The sequence below is a fragment of the Hyla sarda genome, chromosome 4, assembly GCF_029499605.1.
Source record: "Hyla sarda isolate aHylSar1 chromosome 4, aHylSar1.hap1, whole genome shotgun sequence".
In the NCBI taxonomy this organism is placed as follows: Eukaryota; Metazoa; Chordata; class Amphibia; order Anura; family Hylidae; genus Hyla; species Hyla sarda.
In genome coordinates, this window is record NC_079192.1 from 408728753 (window position 1) to 408753142 (window position 24390).

The 24390-nt window shown below is 46.4% G+C and overlaps 2 protein-coding genes across 2 annotated transcripts in view; one reads left to right on the forward strand and one right to left on the reverse strand.

Annotated features, from left to right (window-relative positions):
* LOC130267636 (actin-binding protein WASF2-like) overlaps positions 1 to 24390 on the forward strand; it is a 100276-nt gene that overhangs the window by 67749 nt on the left and 8137 nt on the right. The gene's annotated exons all lie outside the window — the stretch shown is intronic.
* On the reverse strand, positions 6724 to 9120 carry LOC130267606 (E3 ubiquitin/ISG15 ligase TRIM25-like). The gene has a single exon (XM_056517639.1). The coding sequence runs from the start codon at positions 8928 to 8930 to the stop codon at positions 7188 to 7190; it is 1743 nt and encodes a 580-aa protein (XP_056373614.1). The 5' UTR covers positions 8931 to 9120; the 3' UTR covers positions 6724 to 7187.

Below are 24390 nucleotides of genomic sequence, written 5' to 3' on the forward strand. Positions count from 1 at the left end.
AATCGCAATCCCTTCAGAACACCTCCAGAACACAAGGAGTCCCATGGAGCGGAAACAGGGATGCCAGATAGGACACTGTTCACACTGGACACACAAACTGGACACTCCACTCCACTATAGGAGTAACCATTAACAGGGGCGTACCTAGAGCATTTGGCACCCGGGGCAGACCTTTTGTTTGGCACCCCCCCACCTGCACCCTCCCTTCTTAATTACACCCCCCTCCCTCCCCCCCTTTATTTACCCATAGGTAAATTTCCAAGACCAATAATACTGGTATACAAGGAGTAAATATATACCACCACACAATAACTGGATAATACCGCCATACTGTACTGAATAAAACCACTATACACAGGCCAGTATACTATATAGGATCTGTATAAGTGATTATATACAGGACCATATGGCGGTAGATAACAGCTGTACACAGGATGTGTATACCATATAAGTGATTGCAGTTACATTTTGGGACTCACAATTACGCCTTTTCTGATCAGCGGCGTCCTCTTTCTTTTTCTTCTCCACCTGTATAAGACCGCCATGTGGATTTCTTAACATCTGCAGGAAAAACATATCAGACTCTGCATTTTTCCAGTGCCCTCCTCTACACAATCTTTCAATCTATAGGCCCACAAACTGTAATAATGCCCTCCTTGGTGTCCTGCACAGTAAACGGGTAGGTAGGTAGCCAGGTAAATAGGTAACTAGGTAAGTAGATCAGGAAGCCAGATATTGTAGGTAGGTGACAAGTTAGGTAGGTAGGGTGCTAGCTAGGTAGTTAGGCAGCCATGTATGAAGGCCAGGTATGTACATAGTTAGGTAGCTGGGTATGTAGGTAAGTAGTTAGGCATCCAAGTACAAAGTTAGGTAGCCCCCCTTCCCTGTAGGTATAGGCAGCAGAGTTAAACCCCCTTCCCAATAGGTATAGGAACAGAGTTAAGGTTTCTCCTTAGGTATAGGCAGCAGAGTCCCCCCACCCCCTTTCCCCGTAGGTATAGGCAGAGTTAAACCCCCCCTCCCCGTTTCCCATAGGTATAGGCAGAGTTAAACCCCTTTTTTCCCATAGGTATAGGCAGATTCCCCCCCCCTCCTCTCCCCAATTGGTATAGGCAGAGTTACCCCCCTCTTCCCCATTGGTATAGGCAGAGTTACCCCCCTTTTCCCCATTGGTATAGGCAGAGTTACCCCCCTCTTCCCCATTGGTATAGGCAGTTACCCCCCCCCCCTTTTCCCATAGGTATAGGCAGAGTTACCTCCCCCCCTCTTTCCCATAGGTATAAGCAGGTACACCCCCCATCTTTCCCATAGGTATATGCAGTTACACCCCCCTCTTTCCCATTGGTGTATGCAGTTACACCCCCCCTCTTTCCCATAGGTATGTGCAGTTACACCCCCCCCCTCATTCCCATAGGTATATGCAGTTACATCCCCCCCTTTCCTATAGATATATGCAGTTACCCCCCCCCTTCCCATAGGTATATGCAGTTATACCCCCCCCTTTCCCATAGGTATATGCAGTTACACCCCCTTTCCCATAGGTATATGCAGTTACAACCCCCCTTTCCCATAGGTATATGCAGTTACACCCCCCCTTTCCCATAGGTATATGCAGTTACTCCCCCCCTCTTTCCCATAGGTATATGCAGTTGCACCCCCCCTCTTTCCCATAGGTATATGCAGTTACACCCCCTCTTTCTCATAGGTATATGCAGCTACACCCCCCCCTCTTTCCCATAGGTGTATATGCAGTTGCACCCCCCCTTTCCCATAGGTATATGCAGACACACCCCACCCCCTTTCCCATAGGTATATGCAGTTACACCCCCCCTTTCCCATAGGTATATGCAGTTACACCCCCCTCTTTCCCATATGTATATGCAGCTACACCCCCCTCTTCCCCATAGGTATATGCAGTTACACCCCACCTTTCCCATAAGTATATGCAGATACACCCCCCCTTTCCCATAGGTATATGCAGTTACACCCCCCTCTTTCCCATATGTATATGCAGCTGCACCCCCCCCCCCTCTTCCCCATAGGTAACCCCCCCTCCCCTTCCCCATAGGTATATGTAGAGTAACCCCCCCTCCCCTTCCCCATAGGTATATGTAGAGTTTCCCCCCCTCCCCTTCCCCATAGGTATATGTAGAGTAACCCCCCCTCCCATATAGGTATATGTAGAGTAACCCCCCCCCTCCCCTTCCCCATTGGTATATGTAGAGTAACCCCCCTTCCCTTCCCCATAGGTATATGTAGAGTAACCCCCCTCCTCTTAGGTATATGTAGAGTAACCCCCCCCTTCCCCATAGGTATATGCAGAGTAACCCCCCCTCCCCTTCCCCATAGGTATATGTAGAGTAACCCCCTCCTCCCCTATAGATATATGTAGAGTAACCCCCTCCCCCATAGGTATATGTAGAGTAACCCCCCTCTCCTCCGCTATAGGTATATTTAGAGTAACCCCCTCCCCCATAGGTATATGTAGAGTAACCCCCTCTCCTCCCCTATAGGTATATGTAGAGTAACCCCCCTCCTCCCCTATAGGTATATGTAGAGAAAAATAAATTAAAAAAGGATGCTCACCTGATGTCCCACGCAGCGATCTCCTCAGCTGCAGGGCCCGCGTCTTCTCCCCTCCACAGTACAGGTGCTGATGAGTGACGTCACCGGCTCCTGTACTGCATGCTGCGTGGGGGCGGAGGTCACGTCTCCTCTGTGCAGCTGCAGATGCGGCTCACACAGAGGGGATTCCTTCTCCTGTATGTGCGTGTATCGCGCATACAGGAGAAGGCACTTCTGTCTGTTGGGGATCTGGGACGAGTGTTCCGGATCCTCAGTAGTGGTGGCGGCTGCGGCGGGTCAGTCCGCCCCTGGCACCCCCCTTGTGAGCGCCCTCACCCCGCCCTCCCTTTGTATGCCACTGACCATTAATAATAAATCCAAATAGACTACTGGCCAGCGGCACACTCCACCGAGGTCAGGATGCTGGCCCAATAGAAAAACAAATATAAAAACACAGAACTTCACATAAATGGATACAAGAGCAAACACAGTGTGAACAGACACAGCAGAAAGGATAAACAAATCCTAAGAGCATGCCACATAACATGGCTAAAACCAGAAAATACAAAGTGCATGCTAAAACAGAGATAGAAAATTAACGGTCAGGGTGACATAATACTAACACTGAATTTTTCTGTACTTGGAGGAAGTGGGTTCTCTTTCAAGAATCAGAAGGCTATGATGATGAAATACGGGCAGTGCTGGAGTAGCAGAGGAGAGGATAGGAGGAGAGAGAGGGAGAAATTGGGGGGAGAAACAAGGGTGGGGAGTTAATAAGTATGGAAACAGAAAAGGGGGAGTAAAGAGCATTGTCCCGCCGAGTAACGATGGCGTTTGTTTGTGAAAAAAAACAGATAGTAGATTTAAAAGCTCAAATAAGAAGTGTTTCACCCACAGCCTCAATTAGCAGCATGTCCAGCATAGCAGCTAGACATCAGGCAGTCATTCAGTAAATTAAGTATCACCAGCCCAGAGGCTAGGCTGGGCTGACTATAAATAGACACACCCAAAAGTGTATTGGCTGACAGAGGGTGGGGCTGAAAAGCCATAGACGTAAAACTGTACACACACAGCAAACCAATAGCTGTGTGTGAACACAGACCAGGACAGATATTACATTTGTATCTCACTGCACCCCCACCCATTCATCAAATCTACTCCTTCCTTTCCATATATGGGCCAGTTACTATTTTACCATCTTCCTATCCTATGTAATAACCCAGGGGTATAATATGTTCTATTTAACCCCTTAAGGACCCAGCCAATTTTCAGTGTAGGACACGGCCATGTTTTGCACATCTGACCACTGTCACTTTAAACATTAATAACTCTGGGATGCTTTTACCTTTCATTCTGATTCCGAGATTGTTTTTTCGTGACATATTCTACTTTATATTAGTTGTAAAATTTTGTAGAAAAATTGGTGAAAAATTCCAAAATTTGATGAAAAAATTTAAAATGTTGCATTTTTTTTAACTTTGAAGCTCTCTGCTTATAAGGAAAATGAATATTCCAAATAAATTATATATTGATTCACATATACAATATGTCTACTTTATGTTTGCATCATAAAGTTGACATGTTTTTACTTTTGGAAGACATCAGGGGGCTTCAAAGTATAGCAGCAATTTTCCAATTTTTCACAAAATTTTCAAAATCTATTTTTCAGGGACCAGTTCTGTTTTGAAGTGGATTTGAAGGGTCTTCATATTAGAAATACCCCACAAATGACCCTATTATAAAAACTACACCCCTCAAAGTATTCAAAATTACATTCAAAAGGTTTGTTAACCCTTTAGGTGTTTCACAGGAATAGCGAAGGAGAAAGGAGAAAATTCCAAATCTTCATTTTTTAAACTGGCATGTTCTTGTAGACCCAGTTTTTGAATTTTTACAAGGGGTAAAAGGAGAGGAGAAAATTCCAAATCTTCATTTTTTAAACTGGCATGTTCTTGTAGACCCAGTTTTTGAATTTTTACAAGGGGTAAAAGGAGAGAAATCTTCCTAAAATGTGTAACCCAATTTCTCTAGAGTAAGGAAATACCTCATATGTGTATGTTAAGTGTTCGGCGGGCGCAGTAGAGGGATCAGAAAGGAATGAGCAACAGTGGGATTGTGGAGAGTGAGTTTTTCTGATTTTTTTTTGGGGGGGCATGTCACATTTAGGAAGCCCCTATGGTGCCAGAACAGCAAAAAAAAAAACACAAGCTTACTATTTTGGAAACTAGACCCCTCAAGGCACGTAACAAGGGGTCCAGTGAGTCTTAACAAACCACTGGTGTTTCGCAACTTTTTCTTAAAGTTGGATGTGTAAATGATTTTTTTTTTCACTAAAATGCTAGTTTTCCCCCCAATTTTTTATTTTTACAAGGGTTAATAGGAAAGAATGCCCCCCAAAATTTGTTACCCCATCTCTTCTGAGTATGGAAATACCTCATATGTGCACATCAAGTGCTCTGTTGGCGTACTACAATGCTCAGAAGAGAAGGAGTCACATTTGGCTTTTGCAAAGTAAATTTTGCTGAAATGGTTTTTTGGGGGCATGTCCCATTTAGGAAGTCCCTATGGTGCCAGGACAGCAAAAAAAAAAAAAAACATGGCATACTATTTTGGAAACTACACCCCTCAAGGAGCGTAACAAGGGGTACTGTGAGCCTTAACACCCCACAGGTGTTTGACGACTTTGGATGTGTAAATTATTTTTTATTCTTATTTTCCACTAAAATGCTGTTTTTTCCAAAAATTTTACATTTTTACAAGGGGTAATAAGAGAAATGCCCCCCAAAATGTGTAACCCCATCTTTTCTGAGTATGGAAATACTCCATGTGTGGACGCCAAGTGCACTGTGGGCACACTACAATCCTCAGAAGAGAAGGAGTCACATTTGCAAATTTTGCTGAAATGGGGGCATATCGCATTTAGGAAGCCCCTATGGTGCCAGGACAGCGAAAAAAAAACCACTTGGCATACTATTTTAGAAACTACAAGGAACGTAACAAGGGGTACAGTGAGCCTTAACACCCCCCAGGTGTTTGATAAATATTCATGAAGTGGGATGTGAAAATGAAAAATTTTATTTTTTTTACACTAAAATGCTGGGGTTACCCCAAATTTTTCACTTTCACAAGTGGTAAAAGGAGAAAATGTCATTGTAAATGTGTAAATACATTTCTTTGGAGTAAGGACATACCTCATTTATTGGCGTAAACAGCATGCACACCGGTCTCAGAGGTGCCGGAGATCAGTCAGGATCCTTGAGCTTTGGCTTTCTCCTATGGAGCGAGAACAGTGGGACCCCCCCTCAAGGGGCATTACATGGGGAAAATAACTGGGGTACACTAAATAACTAAAATGGGGTACAGTGGGACATAAAATTATAAATTATGTTCCCAGAATGATGACCCAGAGCATAGCCAAAACTAAAAAATATGCCCACCCCAAACCCTGTGCTCTGAATCATCATTCTGGGAATGTGATGTGTGTGGCCGTCCCCAACATGTTGCCTCAAATGCGCACCCCGCTCAGGTAGATAGAGAGCGCTGCGCATTTGAGGCAACATGAAAAGTCCCCGATGATAGTGACTCAGTGACCCATGACCCATTTTTTGTAAAAACATACCCCCAGAGGTCTTATCAGTTTTTTTTTTTTTTTTTTTTCAGATGAAACATTATTTTGGGCAATTTAGTGGTTTATGTGGTTAAAACTTGGACTTGGTACGTTGGGGTCAAATTATGGAAAATTTAAATGATTTGTAAATTACTTCTATTAAAAAATCTTAATCCTTCCAGTACTTATCAGCTGCTGTATGATCCACAGGAAGTTATTTTATTTTTGAATTTCCTTTCTGCCTGACCACAGTGCTCTCTGCTGACACCTCTGTCCATGTCAGGAACTATCCAGAGTAGGAGCAAATCCCTATAGAAAACCTATCCTGGGGTGAAAACGCGGTATCCCGATCAGCTTAGAGGACGGCGGGAGAGCCCATATATATAACATTACATTGTTATTTTTTGTTTTACTATTCCTTTAAAAAACTGATCTGTATCAACAAGACTTTACACTGTATTGCTCAGGTGTACAGTTCACAAATCCTGATTTTAAACAAACAAAAACACTTACAATGTAATTCAGTACAAATAAAGCTTTATTTATAGATGGCAATTGTTACAGAAATGAATATTGGGTACCAATCACCATTGTCATTACTAGGTCATTTTATGTACATTTATACCTTCACCCAACACACGTTATGTTTTGGCAATGGAGGTTTATTTGCTATCATTTGGCTGTGCTCACGTGTTGTTTATGTTGTGTTTTCTGTTGTGATTGCAAAATATTTTTCCTATATTATTTCCAAGCATCCAAACGCTTTTTTTAAACCAAACTTCTTCCATTACTTACTATTGTAAATTGACATGATGCAGTTACAAACTGCAATTCAACTACAAAGCAATATGTTCTAATGTTTTCACCCAAAGTAGTTTTTTTCCTTTTGGCATGTTTTTTTTTGGTCAATTTGTGAATTGTTCACACACGATTTTTTTGTTGTTGTTGAAAATGCATCTGAAAATTAATGTCTTAGATTGAAGCACTTTCAACAGCTGTCTCCTATAGGTTGTTTCTATTCACATTTCTCAGTTTTCCACAGCTGCTCCTCCCCTGATATCTTTAAAGAACCATTATATACATATAATGCAGCATGAAGGGGCTCGGTGAAGGTGGTGATGAAGGTGTGTAAGTGTCTGATGGGGTCACACAGCTCATAAAAGGACAGCTGCCCGGCCTCATAATCCAGACAGATCCTGATGACTCTATCAGTGGAGATGTTGTCAGATAACCGTATTACTTTACTGTCATGTCTCAATGAATACTGACTATTATACCTCCTCAAACACCAGGACTTGTTATTGTCACCAATGAATGACCGTCCTCCCCTCCTGTCTATACTGGGATAACACATCCCCACCCTCCACAATCCTGACCCACTGCCCTCCACATCCCAATAATGTCGTCCTGAGGTAAATCCCTTTCTGCTCATCACCTGATAATACTGGAATCTCTCTGGACGATTCTGTGTTATTTTTGTCCACGTTGCAGTTTTTAGGTTGTCTGATATGTTGATATTATTATGAGCTGTCTTTACATCCAGTAATATGTCTGCAGGACCCTCCCCGTAGATCCCCACCTTTCCTACAGCTATTACCTCCTCCCCTGCACCCCCAGTCCTGACTATTACACAATTGCCCCCATATTCTGTACTTGACACAGGAGAAGCTTTTGTGTGACTGGGTGGAGATCGGTACCAGTGGTAGCGTTTCCTCTTATTACCTTGTTTTGCGGGTGAGATGTTCTTCAGATATTTCATTATATCAGAGAAGCCTGCATGTATCATCCCTGTAATCACATCCACATCTACATCATGTGTCTTATCATGTCCCCCTGTGTCCTCATCACCTCCCCCCTCCTCAGGATCACACAAGTCACCTGTGTCTGGTTCCTGTAAGACAGTCAGTGGATCCGTCATGTTACACAGCTCCTCAATGTGTCTCATCTTCCTGGACAGCTCGTCCTTCTTTATTTCCAGCTGATGGATCAGAGCAGACAGTGACAGTGACTCTTCCTTTTCCTGCCTGGAGATCTCACTCAGGACCTTCTTCTCCAGGTCGTCCAGCCGTCTCCTCATGTCTATAAACAGGGCAGTGACTCTCTCCGCTTCTCCAGATGATTTCTCTTGAGCTTTTCTCCTGCGTTCCTCCAGACTCCGGACTCTTTCCTCAGTCTCCTCTCTCTTTGGGATCAGTTTCTGAAGAACATTCCTCAGTTTTTTCTTCTTCTTCTCAGAGGCCTCATCCATCATCTCCACCTGGTGTCCCCCATGTTTTCCGGCCAATGTACAGGACACACAGATACAGATAGCATCCTTAGGACAATAGTACTTTAAAAGTTCCTTATGGATGGAGCATTTCCTGTTCTTCAGGGAAGTGCTGGGATCAGTCAGGACGTGTTCTGGTGACTTGCTGTGAACATTCAGGTGACCATCACATAGAGAAGCCTCACAGTGCAGACAGGACTTTACAGCAGGTACAGAAGAGTTAATACAGTAGGTGCAGCAGATCCCAGTCGTCTCCTCCTGATGTGTCTGAGTAGGCAGTAGATGTTCTGCTCTATTGTGTAGAGTTGTGTTCCCCTTCAGTTCAGCTCGACATTCAGGACAGGAATAAACTCCAGACTCCTCCTGTACATTCGGGACCTGATCAATACAGACCCGGCAGAAGTTGTGTCCACATCTCAGGGTTACAGGATCTGTATATATGTTTAGACAGATGGAACAGAGAAGCTCATTTCTTTGAGCAACAGACGCCATGGCTTCAGGATTTACAATAAACGAAACTTAAGTTGGATATCATAGGGTGTGTTCAAGGCCACGTGACATGACACTGAGTTTGCTAAGAGCTGTGTATTAACCCATTGAGCCTTCAGTCTATAGTTACAGGGGAGGAAATTGATTTCTTCATGTCTATACTCTGCTTGAGCCCCTATTAGAGTAGAACTGTTATTCCAGACACAGCCACGTGGACATAAGTAGCGCTAGTACTTTGTATCCCAGACAATTTGTTTATTATTGAGAATTCTTTTGTACTAATACTCTTTAGCTCTCTAATATATAACTCTGAATCACCTCTAGGGGAAGCTTAAGATGTATACATTAGCTCTCCCTAGTGGCCAACAACTAGAATTTTTTGTCATCTTTTCCTATACTGTAGTTGTATATTAACTTAGACGCCATAGAAACTATGTTCAGAAGCAAAGACTAATACCCCTATTCATGTTAAGAAGCAGGAATGCTCTATGCCTCACCACATACTCAGTACATTTACTGGGCTGGGGATTGCCATTTCTGTTCTGACATTCACTGGTTCCGGCACTCTGCATCCAGCCCAGCAATAGTTCACTGAGCGGCGAGGCATGCAGTATATTACTTACTGCTCAGTTCAAATAGAAGCAAGTGCTTTAGTGCATAGTCTATGTGCCAATCATGTTGGGTGCCACAGAAAGTACAGTATGTACAGCAGCATGGACTCCTGTCAAAAACAGGAGATATTGCTCCTGTACATAGCTTTCAAGGGTGTGCTATGATTAGGGACAATTCTATCTTTTATACTGCCTTAGGTAAAAACTGAAACAATGCTGAAAATCATAGTAAAAAAAAAGAAAATTCTAATTGCCTTTCTTTTTACATCTGTGTCCGGCCATCAATGGTCAGCAGGCCATGCGGTCAATGGAGTTAGTGGTGTGCAGCAGAATATGCTAGACAATATATTTTATGGCCCTCCATGGAACATGAAAAACCTCCCTCCCCCACTCGCAGGCACCTATGTGGCTGCTCAGAGCGGCGGAAGAGTGTTGACCACATATGCTTTGCACCCGCTCCCCTTCTATGACACGTACTCAGGAGCTGAGCACACATAATAGGGGATTGGTCTGATCGCAGTGATGCCCAGCATTAACCCCATAGATGCCACAAGCGAAGTTGATTGCAGCATCTAAAATGTGAAAAAACTATCTTGGCGGCTCAGCAGAGCTGATCAGGACCACTGGGGTGAAAACGCGCTATCCCAATCAGCTTAGAGGATGGCGGGAGAGCTCATATATATAACATTGCATTGTTAATTTTTAATTTAACTTTTTCTTTAAAAACTGATCTATATCAACAAGACTTTACACTGTATTGCTCAGGTGTACAGTTCACAAATCCTGATTTTATTTCGAGACAGGAGGCCTCGCATTATATGAAAATTCTTTCTTTACTGCAAACATATAGCAGCAAAACTAAAACGTTTAACAATAATGAGAAGTAGTGTTGCTCGCGAATATTCGCAATTCGAATTTTAATCACGAACATCGCATATTCGCGAATTTGCGAATTTTGCGAATATAGCACTATATATTCTCAATTACGAATATTCGCTTTTTTTTTACAGTACACATCACAGTGATCACTGAACATCCCTCTCTGCTCTTCGCATATGTGCATATTCACGAATATTGAGCCCTCCCTTCTTTAATGGTATAGGGTACTAATGGGCTAGTGCAGTGGTCTCCAACCTGCGGATCTCCAGATGTTGCAAAACAACAACTCCCAGCATGCCTGGACAGCCGTTGGCTGTCCATGCATGCTGGGAGTTGTAGTTTTGCAACATCTGGAGGTCCACAGGTTGGAAACCACTGCACTAGTGCATTAACTCTCACGGTATGTAAAACTGTTAGATAAGCAGGAGGGTCTCGGCAGTACAGTGGATGGGAGACCCTGTTGCAGGTAGTGTTACAGTGGTTTAACTTTTTTACTCGTGAATGACAAATGTAGGTCAATTGGTAATTAAGAAAGCCTTTGAACCGTGGGAACTAGGTTAATTGGGTACCAAATATGGGTATTGGGGTTAATTGAAACTGGATGTAATGTGTAAGGCTGGGTATGAATGAATGAATGGGAGGTTAAGGAACATAATGGGATATATATCAATACCTGAGCAGAGTAAAGGTTGCCCATAGCAACCAGATTGCTTCTTTCATTTTTCAAAGGCCTTGTTAAAATGGAAAGAAGCAATCTGATTGGTTGCTCTGGGCAACTGCACCACTCTTCCTCTTCACTGGTTTTGATGAATCTCCCCCATAGAGGGAGATTTATCAAAATCTGTCCAGAGGAAAAGTTTTTGAGTTGCCCATAGCAACCAATCAGATTGCCTCCTTCATTTTTCAGGGGCCTTTTCAAAAATATATCAAAACCTGTTCAAAGGAAAAGTTGTCCAGTTGCCCATAGCAACCAATCAGATCGCTTCTTTCATTTTGCAGAGGCCTTGTGAAAAATGAAAGAAGCGATCTGATTGGTTGCTATGGGCAACTCAGCAGCTTTTCCTGGAAAAGCTGCTGAGTTGTCCATAGCAACCAATCAGATCTCTTCTTTCATTTTGCAGAGGCCTTGTGAAAAATGAAAGAAGCGATCTGATTGGTTGCTATGGACAACTCAGCAGCTTTTCCAGGAAAGTAAAGTTTAACCACAACACTGTAACACTCCATCCCACCCTGTGACTCGAACCACCAGCAGGGTCTCCCATCCACTGTACTGCCAAGACCTTCCTGCTTATCTTTCAGTTTTACATAAGGTGAGATTCCCATAGACCACAATGGGCCTATTGGTTTCAATGGGCAAAAAATCACAGAGTTAATGCACTAGTGCAGGGGTCTCCAACCTGCAGACCTCCAGATGTTGCAAAATTACAATTCCAGCGTACACGGACAGCCAACGGCTGTCCGGGCATTCTGGGAGTTGTAGTTTTGCTACATCTGGAGGTCCGCAGGTTGCAGACCACTGCACTAGCCCATTAGTTCCATATTCCATTAAAGAAGGGAGGGCTCAATATTCGCGAATATGCGCATATGCGCATACATTTTTGCATATGCACATACATTTTTGCATATGCGCATAAAAAAAGAATATAACGAATATGCGAAGTTCGCGAATATTTGACGAATATTCGTCCATATATTCGCAAAATATCGGCAATTCAAATATGGCCTATGCCGCTCATCACTAATGAGAAGCAAAAAACCTTACAATAGGTAGATACAACCAAGAATGCTATATATGATGGTTAACCTATGAGAATGCAGCATGGTTAATATTAGGAGTCACTCAATAAGCCACAACCTCTTTCTTTGCTGCTACCGCAGCATAAGTACATGTTTATTAATTCTCTTATTTCTGTGATACTGTGCATATTAAATACCTTATAATTTATACAGCTTCTCCATATTTAGCCCTGTGCTTACTCATATATATATTTATATATACCGTATATCCCAGCGTATAAGACGACTTTTTAACCCCGAATTTTCTTCTGAAAAGTCGGGGGTCGTCTTATTGAGGTCCGGGATAGGAAAACTTCTGATTATCTGCCCAGGCCGGCTCCCGTGTGTGGCTGCAGGCGGGGGCCGGCCAGAGCAAGTAAAAACTAATACTGTATACTAAAAACCAGGGTGCCTCCAGCTGTTGTGAAACTAGAACTCCCAGCATGGCAAAGGCTGTCCGGGCATGCTGGGAGTTGTAGTTTTACAACAGCTGGAGGCCCCCTGGTTTTTAGTATACAGTATTAGTTTTTACTTGCTCTGGTCGGCCCCCACCTGCAGCCACACACGGGAGCCGGCCCGGGCAGATAATCATAGGTATTCCTATCCCGGACATCCTTGTGTCCCGAAAAATCTTTTCGGGACATAAGGATGTCCGCCGGTCACTTACCATTCCCCGGCGTCCTCCTGCGATCCTCCTTCGGTCCTCCTGCGGTCCTCCGTCTCTATGGTTGTACGCACGGGACGTCAGTGACGTCACGTGCCTACAACCATAGAGGCAGAGAAGCGCAGGACCAGGAGGACCGCAGGAGGACGCACGCCGACCGGAGCCTGGTGAGTGACCGGCCGTGCTATCTTAAGTGATCCAGTCCCGGCACCTACTGCTATGGTCCATAGGTCATAGCAGTAGATGGTGACCCGGGCCGGAGGAGCGGTGATCAGAACACTGTGGGGGCAGACCAGTACAGACATACAGCCTGCAGCCATACACTGTATATGGCTGGAAGCTGTATGTCTGTTGGGGGGAGCTGCCAATCTAATGTGGGGGGAGCTGCCTACTATTGTGGGGGAACTGCTGACCTAATGTGGGGGGAGCTGCCTACAAATGTGGGGGGAGCTGCCTACAAATGTGGGGGGAGCTGCCTACAAATGTGGGGGGAGCTGCCTACTATTGTGGGGGGAGCTGCCTACAAATGTGGGGGGAGCTGCCTACAAATGTGGGGGGAGCTGCCTACTATTGTGGGGGAACTGCCTACTATTGTGGGGGAATTGCCTACAAATGTGGGAGAGCTGCCTACTATTGTGGGGGAACTGCTGACCTAATGTGGGGGAAGCTGCCTACAAATGTCGGGGGGAGCTGCCTACAAATGTGGGGGAGCTGCCTACTAATGTGGGGAAACTGCTACTAATGTGGGGGAGCTGCCTACTAATGTGGGGTAACTGCTGACCTAATGTGGGGTAACTCCCGACCTATTGTGGGGGAGCTGCCTACTATTGTGGGGGAACTATACTGCCTACCTAATGTGGGGGAACATGATGCCTACCTAATGTGGGAGGAACTACAAGGTACCGTACATCGCGGTAGGAGGGGTATTCTTATATCTTATATATATTTATTAAAGAAATCTCAAAATACGTTGGCTTGTTCTCAACCCTGGACAAAGCTCAAACGTCACTTAAAAAAGTGTTGTCCAGTAAAATTTTTGGGAAGGCTGGGAAAAGCCGGAGCAGTTTTCCCAGCCGAGCCCCACAATTTAAACCCCAGTACTGAGGCCCCCCTCAATAGGACAGACTACCATACAATGTCCCTATGCCTCCACCACAACCCTTCTTTCCTTACCGAGGATGGCCCTGGAGGGCAAGAGGCCAGCGAGGTTCCTCCCACTCCAGACCATCTACAGGTAAGTCCGAATCCACATTTTTTCCAAATTCCAGTGGGCGGAAAATGATCTATTCCGATCAGTGGATTCTGAATACTGTACAGGGTTAGCAGAATTCCTATCCATTCCCTTCCAACTTCATCCTCCACATCCAATACAATTTCCAAAACCAGATTTAATACTAGTAGAGGCTGAGATCAAAGACCTTTATTCCAAGAACGCAATTATCCAAGTTCCTCTGGACAACCAAGGGTTTATCAGCAATCTTTTTCTTGTAAAATATAAAGATGGAGGTCACAGACGGGTAATAAATCTGAAATTATTGAACAACTTTGTTCACTACCGTCATTTCGAGATAGAAGATATCCATCTATTAACCCCTTAAGGACCAGGCCATTTTATACCTTAAGGACCGGAGCGTTTTTTGCAATTCTGACCACTGTCACTTTAAACATTAATAACTCTGGAATGCTTTTAGTTATCATTCTGATTCCGAGATTGTTTTTTCGTGACATATTCTACTTTAACGTAGTGGTAAAATTTTTTGGTAACTTGCATCCTTTCTTGGTGAAAAATCCCAAAATTTGATGAAAAAAAATGAAAATTTTGCATTTTTCTAACTTTGAAGCTCTCTGCTTGTAAGGAAAATGGATATTCAAAAAATATTTTTTTTGGGTTCACATATACAATATGTCTACTTTATGTTTGCATCATAAAATTTATGAGTTTTTACTTTTGGAAGACACCAGAGGGCTTCAAAGTTCAGTAGCAATTTTGAAATTTTTCACAAAATTTTCAAACTCACTATTTTTCAGGGACCAGTTCAGTTTTGAAGTGGATTTGAAGGGTCTTCATATTAGAAATACCCCATAAAAGACCCCATTATAAAAACTACACCCCCTAAAGTATTCAAAAAAACATTCAGTAAGTGTATTAACCCTTTAGGTGTTTCACAGGAATAGCAGCAAAGTGAAGGAGAAAATTCAAAATCTTCATTTTTTACACTCGCATGTTCTTGTAGACCCAATTTTTGAATTTTTGCAAGGGGTAAAAAGGAGAAAATTTTTAGTTGTATTTGAAACCCAATTTCTCTCGAGTAAGCACATACCTCATATGTCTATGTTAATTGTTCGGCGGGCGCAGTAGAGGGCTCAGAAGGGAAGGAGCGACAAATGGTTTTTGGGGGGCATGCCGCATTTAGGAAGCCCCTATGGTGCCAGGACAGCAAAAAAAAACACATGGCATACCATTTTGGAAACTAGACCCCTCAGGGAACGTAACAAGGGGTAATGTGAACCTTAATACCCTACAGGTGATTCACGACTTTTGCATATGTAAAAAAAATATATATTTTTTTTACCTAAAATGCTTGGTTTCCCAAAAATTTTACATTTTTAAAAAGGGTAATAGCAGAAAATACCCCCCAAAATTTGAAGCCCAATTTCTCCCGATACAGAAAACACCTCGCATGGGGGTGAAAAGTGCTCTGCTGGCGCACTACAGGTCTCAGAAGAGAAGGAGTCACATTTGGCTTTTTGAAAGCGAATTTTGCTCTGGGGGCATGCCACATTTAGGAAGCCCCTATGGTGCCAGGACAGCAAAAAAAAAACACATGGCATACCATTTTGGAAACTAGACCCCTCGGGGAATGTAACAAGGGGTAATTTGAACCTTAATACCCTACAGGTGTTTCACGACTTTTGCATATGTAAAAAAATATATATTTTTTTTTACCTAAAATGCTTGTTTTCCCAAATATTTTACATTTTTTAAAAGGGTAATAGCAGAAAATACCCCCAAAATTTGAAGCCCAATTTCTCCCGAGTACGGCGATACCCCATATGTGGCCCTAAACTGTTGCCTTGAAATACGACAGGGCTCCAAAGTGAGAGCGCCATGCGCATTTGAGGCCTAAATTAGGGACTTGCATAGGGGTGGACATAGGGGTATTCTACGCCAGTGATTCCCAAAGAGGGTGCCTCCAGCTGTTGTAAAACTCCCAGCACGCCTGGACAGTCAACGGCTATCTGGCAATACTGGGAGTAGTTGTTTTGCAACAGCTGGAGGCTCCGTTTTGGAAACAGTGGCGTACCAGACGTTTTTCATTTTTATTGGGGAGGGGGGCTGTGTAGGGGTATGTGCATATGTAGTGTTTTTTACTTTTTATTTTATTTTGTGGTAGTGTAGTGTAGTGTTTTTAGGGTACAGTCACACGGGCGGGGGTTCACAGTAGTTTCTCGCTGGCAGTTTGAGCTACGGCAGAAAATTTGACGCAGCTCAAACTTGCAGCCGGATACTTACAGTAATCCTCCGCCCATGTGAGTGTACCCTGTACGTTCACATTGGGGGGTGGGACATCCAGCTGTTGCAAAACTACAACTCCCAGCATGTACGGTCTATCAGTGCATGCTGGGAGTTGTAGTTTTGCAACTGCTGGAGGCTCCGTTTTGGAAACAGTGGCGTACCAGACGTTTTACATTTTTATTGGGGAGGGGAGGGGGGCTGTGTAGGGGTATGTGTATATGTAGTGTTTTTTTACTTTTTATTTTATTGTGTGTTAGTGTAGTGTAGTGTAGTGTTTTTAGGGTACAGTCGCACGGGCGGGGGGTTCACAGTAGTTTCTCGCTGGCAGTTTGAGCTGCGGCAGAAATTTTGCCGCACCTCAAACTTGCAGCCGGATACTTACTGTAATCCTCCGCCCATGTGAGTGTACCCTGTACGTTCACATTGGGGGGGGGGGGGGAACATCCAGCTGTTGCAAAACTACAACTCCCAGCATGTACGGTCTATCAGTGCATGCTGGGAGTTGTAGTTTTGCAACAGCTGGAGGCACACTGGTTGTGAAACACAGAGTTTGGTAACAAACTCAGTGTTTTGCAACCAGTGTGCCTTCAGCTGTTGCAAAAGCTACAACCCCCAGCATGTACGGACAGCGGAAGGGCATGCTGGGTGTTGTAGTTATGCAACAGCTGGAGGCATACTACTTTGGCTGGGGATGCTGGGGATTGTAGTTATGCAACAGCTGGAGACACACTGGTTTGCTACTTAACTCAGTGTGCCTTCAGCTGTTGCAAAACTACAACTCTCAGCAGTCACCGACAGCCAACGGGCATGCTGGGAGTTATGCAACCAGCAGATGCACCACTACAACTCCCAGCATGCACTTTAGCTGATTGTGCAAGCTGGGAGTTGTAGTTACACAACAGCTGAAGGTACACTTTTCCATAGAAAGAATGTGCCTCCAGCTGTTGCAAAACTACAAGTCCCAGCATGCCCATAAGGGCATGCTGGGAGTTGTGGTGGTCTGCCTCCTGCTGTTGCATAACTACAGCTCCCAGCATGCCCTTGTTGCATGCTGGGAGCTGTTGCTAAGCAACAGCAGGAGGCTGTCACTCACCTCCAACGATCCTCGCCGCACAGGTCAGTCCCTCGTCGTCTCCGCCGCCGCCGCTGCTCCTGGGGCCCCGATCCCAACAGGGGCGCCGGGGATCGGGGTCCCCAGCACCCGGGGTGCACGTCCCGCACCCGCTCACGTCCTCCGGAAGAGGGGCGGAGCGGGTTGCGGGAGTGACACCCGCAGCAGGCGCCCTGATTGGTCGGCCGGTAATCCGGCCGACGAATCAGGGCGATCGTGAGGTGGCACCAGTGCCACCTCACCCCTGCTGGCTCTGGCTGATCGGGGCCGTCTCTGACGGCCCCGATCAGCCAATAATTCCGGGTCACCGGGTCACTGGAGACCCGATTGACCCGGAATCCGCCGCAGATCGCTGGACTGAATTGTCCAGCGATCTGCGGCCATCGCCGACATGGGGGGTCATAATGACCCCCCTGGGCGATATGCCCCGATGCCTGCCGAACGATTTCAGCAGGCATCGGGGACCGGCTCCGCTCCAGATGGTTGCGGGGGGCCGGTAAAACACATGACGTTCTCATACGTCATGTGTCCTTAAGGACTCGGAAATGGAGACGTATGAGAACGTCATGTGTCCTTAAGGGGTTAAGAGACCTCTTATTAAGAGAAGATTGATTGATAAAGATAGACCTAAAAGATGCATATCTCACGGTCCCTATTCATCATAACTTTCAACCTTACCTACAATTTATATGGAACAACCAAAAATGGCAATTTACTTGCCTTTTCTTCAGCCCCTTGGTGTTTCCCAAAACTAATGAAACCTGTAGTGGCTTCTCTTCGTTCTCTGGGCTTTTGTCTAATCATTTATTTAGACAACATTCTTATTATGGCCAAATCTCGTCACCTGGTATGTTTACACATGGAATGGATGTTATCCCTCCTTTCCAATCTCTGATTTGTAATAACCATGAAAAATCTATATTCATACCCTCCAAGGAGGTGGAATTTCTGGGATTTTCACACTACTGAGCCTTCCTCCCAAAAATGAAAGACTATTTAAAAGGAAATCCGTTCCCTCCTCAACAAAGACAAGATATCTCTTTGTGCGATAGCTCTGTTACGCCGAGCGCATCGGGTCCCTGCTCCTCCCCGGAGCACTCGCGGCATTCATCTTCTGTTAGCAGTGCCCCGGTCAGACTCGCTGACCAGGAGCGCTGCTCTGAGTCCCCCGAGGGGGTTGCTATCCGCACGGCAGGACGTGCCTGCCCGCGGGTCGCATCCCGTTCTGCTCACCTGCCCTGTCCTCCTTCCGTCCCATCCCGGCTCTGAAATTTAAAGGGCCAGTGCACCACTAATTGGTGCCTGGCCCAATCAAGTGCAATCACCTCCATTTCCTATATAAACCCACTTCCCCTTCCGGTCCTTGCCGGATCTTGTTGCCCTAGTGCCCTGAGAAAGCGTTTTGTGTATCCCAAGCCTCTGTATCCAAACCCTTGCCATTGCCCCTGACTACGAACCATTGCTGCCTGCCCTGCCCTTCTGCTACGTCCGATCTTGCTCTTGCCTTGTCCCTGTGTACCGCGCCTGTCTCAGCTGTCAGTGGGGTTGAGTCGCTATCGGGTGGAACGACCTGGGGGTTACCTGCCGCTGCAAGTCCATCCCGCTTTGCGGCAGGCTCTGGTGAAAACCAGTAACCCCTTACATTCCGTTCCCCTGGTACGGCCCACGCCATCACCTCACTGACACAGAGGATCCACCTCCAGTGTCCTCTCTGCATACCAGTCCGGATCCTGACAGTAGATCCGGCCATGGATCCCGCTGAGGTCCCGCTGCCTAGTGTTGCTGACCTAACCACCGTGGTCGCCCAGCAATCAGAGCAGATCGCGCAACAAGGACAGCAGCTGACTCAACTGACCGTTATGCTGCAACAGCTTCTGCCGCAACTACAGCAACCATCTCCTCCGCCAGCTCCTGCATCTCCTCCGCAGCAAGTGGCTGCTCCCAGCTTCCGCCTGTCTCTACCGGACAAGTTTGATGGGGACTCTAAACAGTGCTGTGGATTCCTGTCCCAGTGTTCCCTACACCTGGAGATGATGTCGGACCAATTCCCTACTGAATGGTCTAAGGTGGCTTTCGTGGTCAGTCTCCTGTCTGGAAAGGCCGTGTCATGGGCCACACCGCTTTGGGATCGCAACGATCCCGCCACCGCTACTATCCAGTCCTTGCTCTCTGAAGTACGAAGTGTTTTTAAGGAGCCAACCCGGGCTTCCTCTGCCGAGACTGCTTTGCTGAACCTCGTCCAAGGGAGTTCTTCTGTGGGTGAATACGCCATCCAGTTCCGCACCCTCGCCTCAGAGCTATCCTGGAATAATGAGGCCCTCTGAGCGACCTTCAAGAAAGGCTTATCCAGTAACATCAAAGATGTCCTGGCCGCACGAGAAATTCCTGATAATCTATCAGAACTCATCTATTTGGCCACCCGCATCGACATGCGTTTCTCGGAAAGATGCCAGGAACTTCGTCAGGAAAAGGATCTTGTTCGCACCAGGCGATTTTTCTCCCAGGCTCCTCTCTTCCAACGTCCTTTGCAATCTGTTCCTGTGCCTTCCGCCGAGGAGGCTATGCAAGTGGATCGGTCTCGCCTAACCCTACAAGAGAGGACTCGCCCCCGAAACGAGAATTTGTGCCTGTACTGTGCTAGTAGCGAACATTTCCTAAAAGACTGTCCTATCCGCCCTCCGCGTCAGGAGAAACGCACGCACCTAGTTCACAAGGGTGAAACGACACTGTACCTGTGCGGATGACTGTACCTGTGCGGATTTCTCCATCCGCCAACTCCTCCTTCTCAGCAGTGGCCTTCTTGGACTCAGGTTCTGCAGGAAACTTTATCTTGGCCTCTTTTGTTAATAGGTTCAGTATTCCAGTAACCCGTCTCGTCAAGCCGCTCTTTATCTCTTCAGTAAACGAAGAGAAATTGGACTGCGCTGTGCGCTACCGCACTGAACCCCTGCCCATGAGCATTGGACTTCATCATGAAAAAATTGCATTTTTCGTTCTGCCTAACTGCACCTCTGAAGTTCTTCTCGGCTTCCAGCGTCATGCTCCTACCCTCGACTGGACCACCGCGGAGATCAAAAGTTGGGGTCTTTATTGTCACAAACGATGTCTCACATCTCCTTCCACTAGTCAAACCCCTGAGGCTTCTTCTTTACCAGGCCTTCCCAAGGCTTACCAGGACTATTCAGATGTATTCTGCAAAAAGCAAGCAGAGGTCTTACCTGCTCATAGACCTTATGATTGTCCCATTGACCTTCTTCCTGGTGCCACTCTGCCCCGTGGCAGGATTTACCCTCTGTCAGCCCCTGAGACTCAAGCCATGACGGAGTATATCCAGGAGAACCTAAAGAGAGGTTTTATTCGGAAATCCTCATCCCCTGCTGGAGCGGGGTTCTTCTTTGTTTCTAAAAAGGATGGATCCTTACGCCCATGTATTGACTACCGTGGTTTAAACAAGATTACCATCAAAAACCGCTATCCCCTGCCTTTGATCTCCGAACTCTTTGACCGTCTACGCTGAGCAAGTATCTTCACCAAACTGGACTTAAGGGGCGCGTATAATCTTTTTCGCATCCGTAAAGGGGATGTCACGATGCCGGCTGGCAGGTAGTGGATCCTCTGTGCCAGAGAGGGATTGGCGTGGACCGTGCTAGTGGATCGGTTCTAAGTCACTACTGGTTTTCACCAGAGCCCGCCGCAAAGCGGGATGGTCTTGCTGCGGCGGTAGTGACCAGGTCGTATCCACTAGCAACGGCTCAACCTCTCTGACTGCTGAAGATAGGCGCGGTACAAGGGAGTAGACAGAAGCAAGGTCGGACGTAGCAGAATGTCGGGGCAGGCAGCAAGGATCGTAGTCGGGGGCAACGGCAGGAGGTCTGGAACACAGGCTAGGAACACACAAGGAAACGCTTTCACTGGCACAATGGCAACAAGATCCGGCGAGGGAGTGAAGGGGAAGTGAGGTATAAATAGGGAGTGCACAGGTGAACACACTAATTGGAACCACTGCGCCAATCAGCGGCGCAGTGGCCCTTTAAATCGCAGAGACCCGGCGCGTGCGCGCCCTAGGGAGCGGGGCCGCGCGCGCCGGGACAGGACAGACGGAGAGCGAGTCAGGTACGGGAGCCGGGATGCGCATCGCGAGCGGGCGCTACCCGCATCGCGAATCGCATCCCGGCTGGAGACGGTATCGCAGCGCACCGGGTCAGTGGAGCTGCCCGGAGCGCTGCGGTAGCGAGAGAGAAGCGAGCGCTCCGGGGAGGAGCGGGGACCCGGAGCGCTCGGCGTAACAGTACCCCCCCCCTTGGGTCTCCCCCTCTTCTTAGAGCCTGAGAACCTGAGGAGCAGACTTTTGTCTAGGATGTTGTCCTCAGGTTCCCAGGATCTCTCTTCAGGTCCACAGCCCTCCCAATCCACCAAAAAGAACCTTTTTCCTCTGACCGTCTTGGAGGCCAGTATCTCTTTCACTGAGAAGACGTCAGAAGAACCGGAGACAGGAGTGGGAGAAACTAATTTGGGAGAGAAACGGTTGATGATGAGTGGTTTAAGAAGAGAGACATGAAAGGCATTAGGAATACGGAGAGAAGGAGGAAGAAGAAGTTTGTAAGAGACAGGATTAATTTGGCACAAGACTTTGAAAGGACCAAGATAGCGTGGACCCAGTTTGTAACTGGGGACACGAAAGCGGACATATTTAGCGGAGAGCCATACCTTGTCTCCGGGAGCAAAAATGGGGGGAGCTCTTCTTTTCTTATCGGCAAACTTTTTCATGCGAGATGAAGCCTGTAAAAGAGAATCTTGGGTCTCTTTCCATATGGTGGAAAGATCACGAGTCACTTCATCTACAGCGGGCAAACCAGAGGGCAAGGGAGTAGGGAGGGGGGGAAGAGGGTGACGGCCGTACACCACGAAAAATGGGGATTTGGAGGAAGATTCAGAGACTCTAAAGTTATACGAGAATTCGGCCCATGGTAGAAGATCTGCCCAATCATCCTGGCGGGAGGAAACAAAATGTCGTAAATAATCACCCAAGACCTGGTTAATTCTTTCTACTTGTCCATTGGATTGAGGATGATATGCAGAAGAAAAGTTTAATTTAATCTTGAGTTGTTTACAGAGAGCCCTCCAGAATTTTGACACGAATTGGACGCCTCTATCCGAGACTATCTGTGTGGGCAACCCGTGAAGACGAAAAATGTGTACAAAAAATTGTTTAGCCAACTGAGGCGCTGAAGGAAGACCAGGAAGAGGGATAAAATGTGCCATCTTGGAGAATCGATCAACGACCACCCAAACCACAGTGTTGCCACGGGATGGGGGTAGGTCTGTAATAAAATCCATACCAATCAGAGACCAAGGCTGTTCGGGGACAGGCAGAGGATGAAGAAAACCAGCGGGCTTCTGGCGAGGAGTCTTATCCCGGGCACAGACAGTGCAGGCTCGCACAAAGTCCACGACATCCGTCTCCAGAGTCGGCCACCAATAGAAGCGAGAGATGAGTTGCACAGATTTCTTGATGCCTGCATGACCTGCGAGATGGGAGGAGTGACCCCATTTGAGGATTCCGAGGCGTTCGCGTGGAGAGACGAAGGTCTTTCCTGGAGGAGTTTGCCTGATGGAGGCTGGAGAAGTGGAAATCAGGCAGTCAGGAGGAATGATGTGTTGCGGAGAGAGTTCAACTTCCGAGGCATCCGAGGAACGAGAGAGAGCATCGGCCCTAATGTTCTTATCGGCAGGCCGAAAGTGAATTTCAAAATTAAATCGGGCAAAGAACAGAGACCACCTGGCCTGGCGAGGATTCAGCCGTTGGGCAGACTGGAGATAGGAGAGGTTCTTGTGATCGGTGTAAATAATAACTGGAAATCTTGATCCCTCCAGCAGATGCCTCCATTCCTCAAGTGCTAATTTAATGGCTAGAAGCTCTCGATCCCCGATGGAGTAGTTCCTCTCCGCCGGAGAGAAGGTCCTAGAAAAAAAACCACAAGTAACAGCATGCCCAGAAGAATTTTTTTGTAGAAGGACCGCTCCAGCTCCTACAGAGGAGGCATCAACCTCCAATAGGAAGGGTTTAGATGGGTCAGGTCTGGAGAGCACGGGAGCCGAAGAAAAGGCAGACTTGAGCCGTTTAAAGGCGTCTTCCGCTTGAGGAGGCCAAGACTTGGGATTGGCATTTTTTTTGGTTAAAGCCACGATAGGGGCCACAACGGTAGAAAAATGTGGAATAAATTGCCTGTAATAATTGGCGAACCCCAAAAAACGTTGGATAGCACGGAGTCCGGAGGGGCGTGGCCAATCTAAGACGGCAGAGAGTTTGTCTGGATCCATTTGTAGTCCCTGGCCAGAGACCAAGTATCCTAGGAAAGGAAGAGATTGGCATTCAAACAGACATTTCTCTATCTTGGCATAAAGTTGATTGTCACGAAGTCTCTGAAGAACCATACGGACATGCTGGCGGTGTTCTTCTAGATTGGCAGAAAAAATCAGGATATCGTCCAGATATACAACAACACAGGAGTATAAGAGATCACGAAAAATTTCATTAACAAAGTCTTGGAAGACGGCAGGGGCGTTGCACAGGCCAAAGGGCATGACCAGATACTCAAAGTGTCCATCTCTAGTGTTAAATGGCGTTTTCCATTCATCCCCCTCTCTGATGCGGATGAGATTATAAGCACCTCTTAAGTCCAGTTTGGTAAAGATGTGGGCACCTTGGAGGCGATCAAAGAGTTCAGAGATGAGGGGTAGGGGGTAGCGGTTCTTTACCGTGATTTTATTAAGACCGCGGTAGTCAATGCAAGGACGTAGAGAGCCATCTTTTTTGGACACAAAGAAAAATCCGGCTCCGGCAGGAGAGGAGGATTTACGGATAAAGCCTTTTTTTAAATTTTCCTGGATGTACTCCGACATAG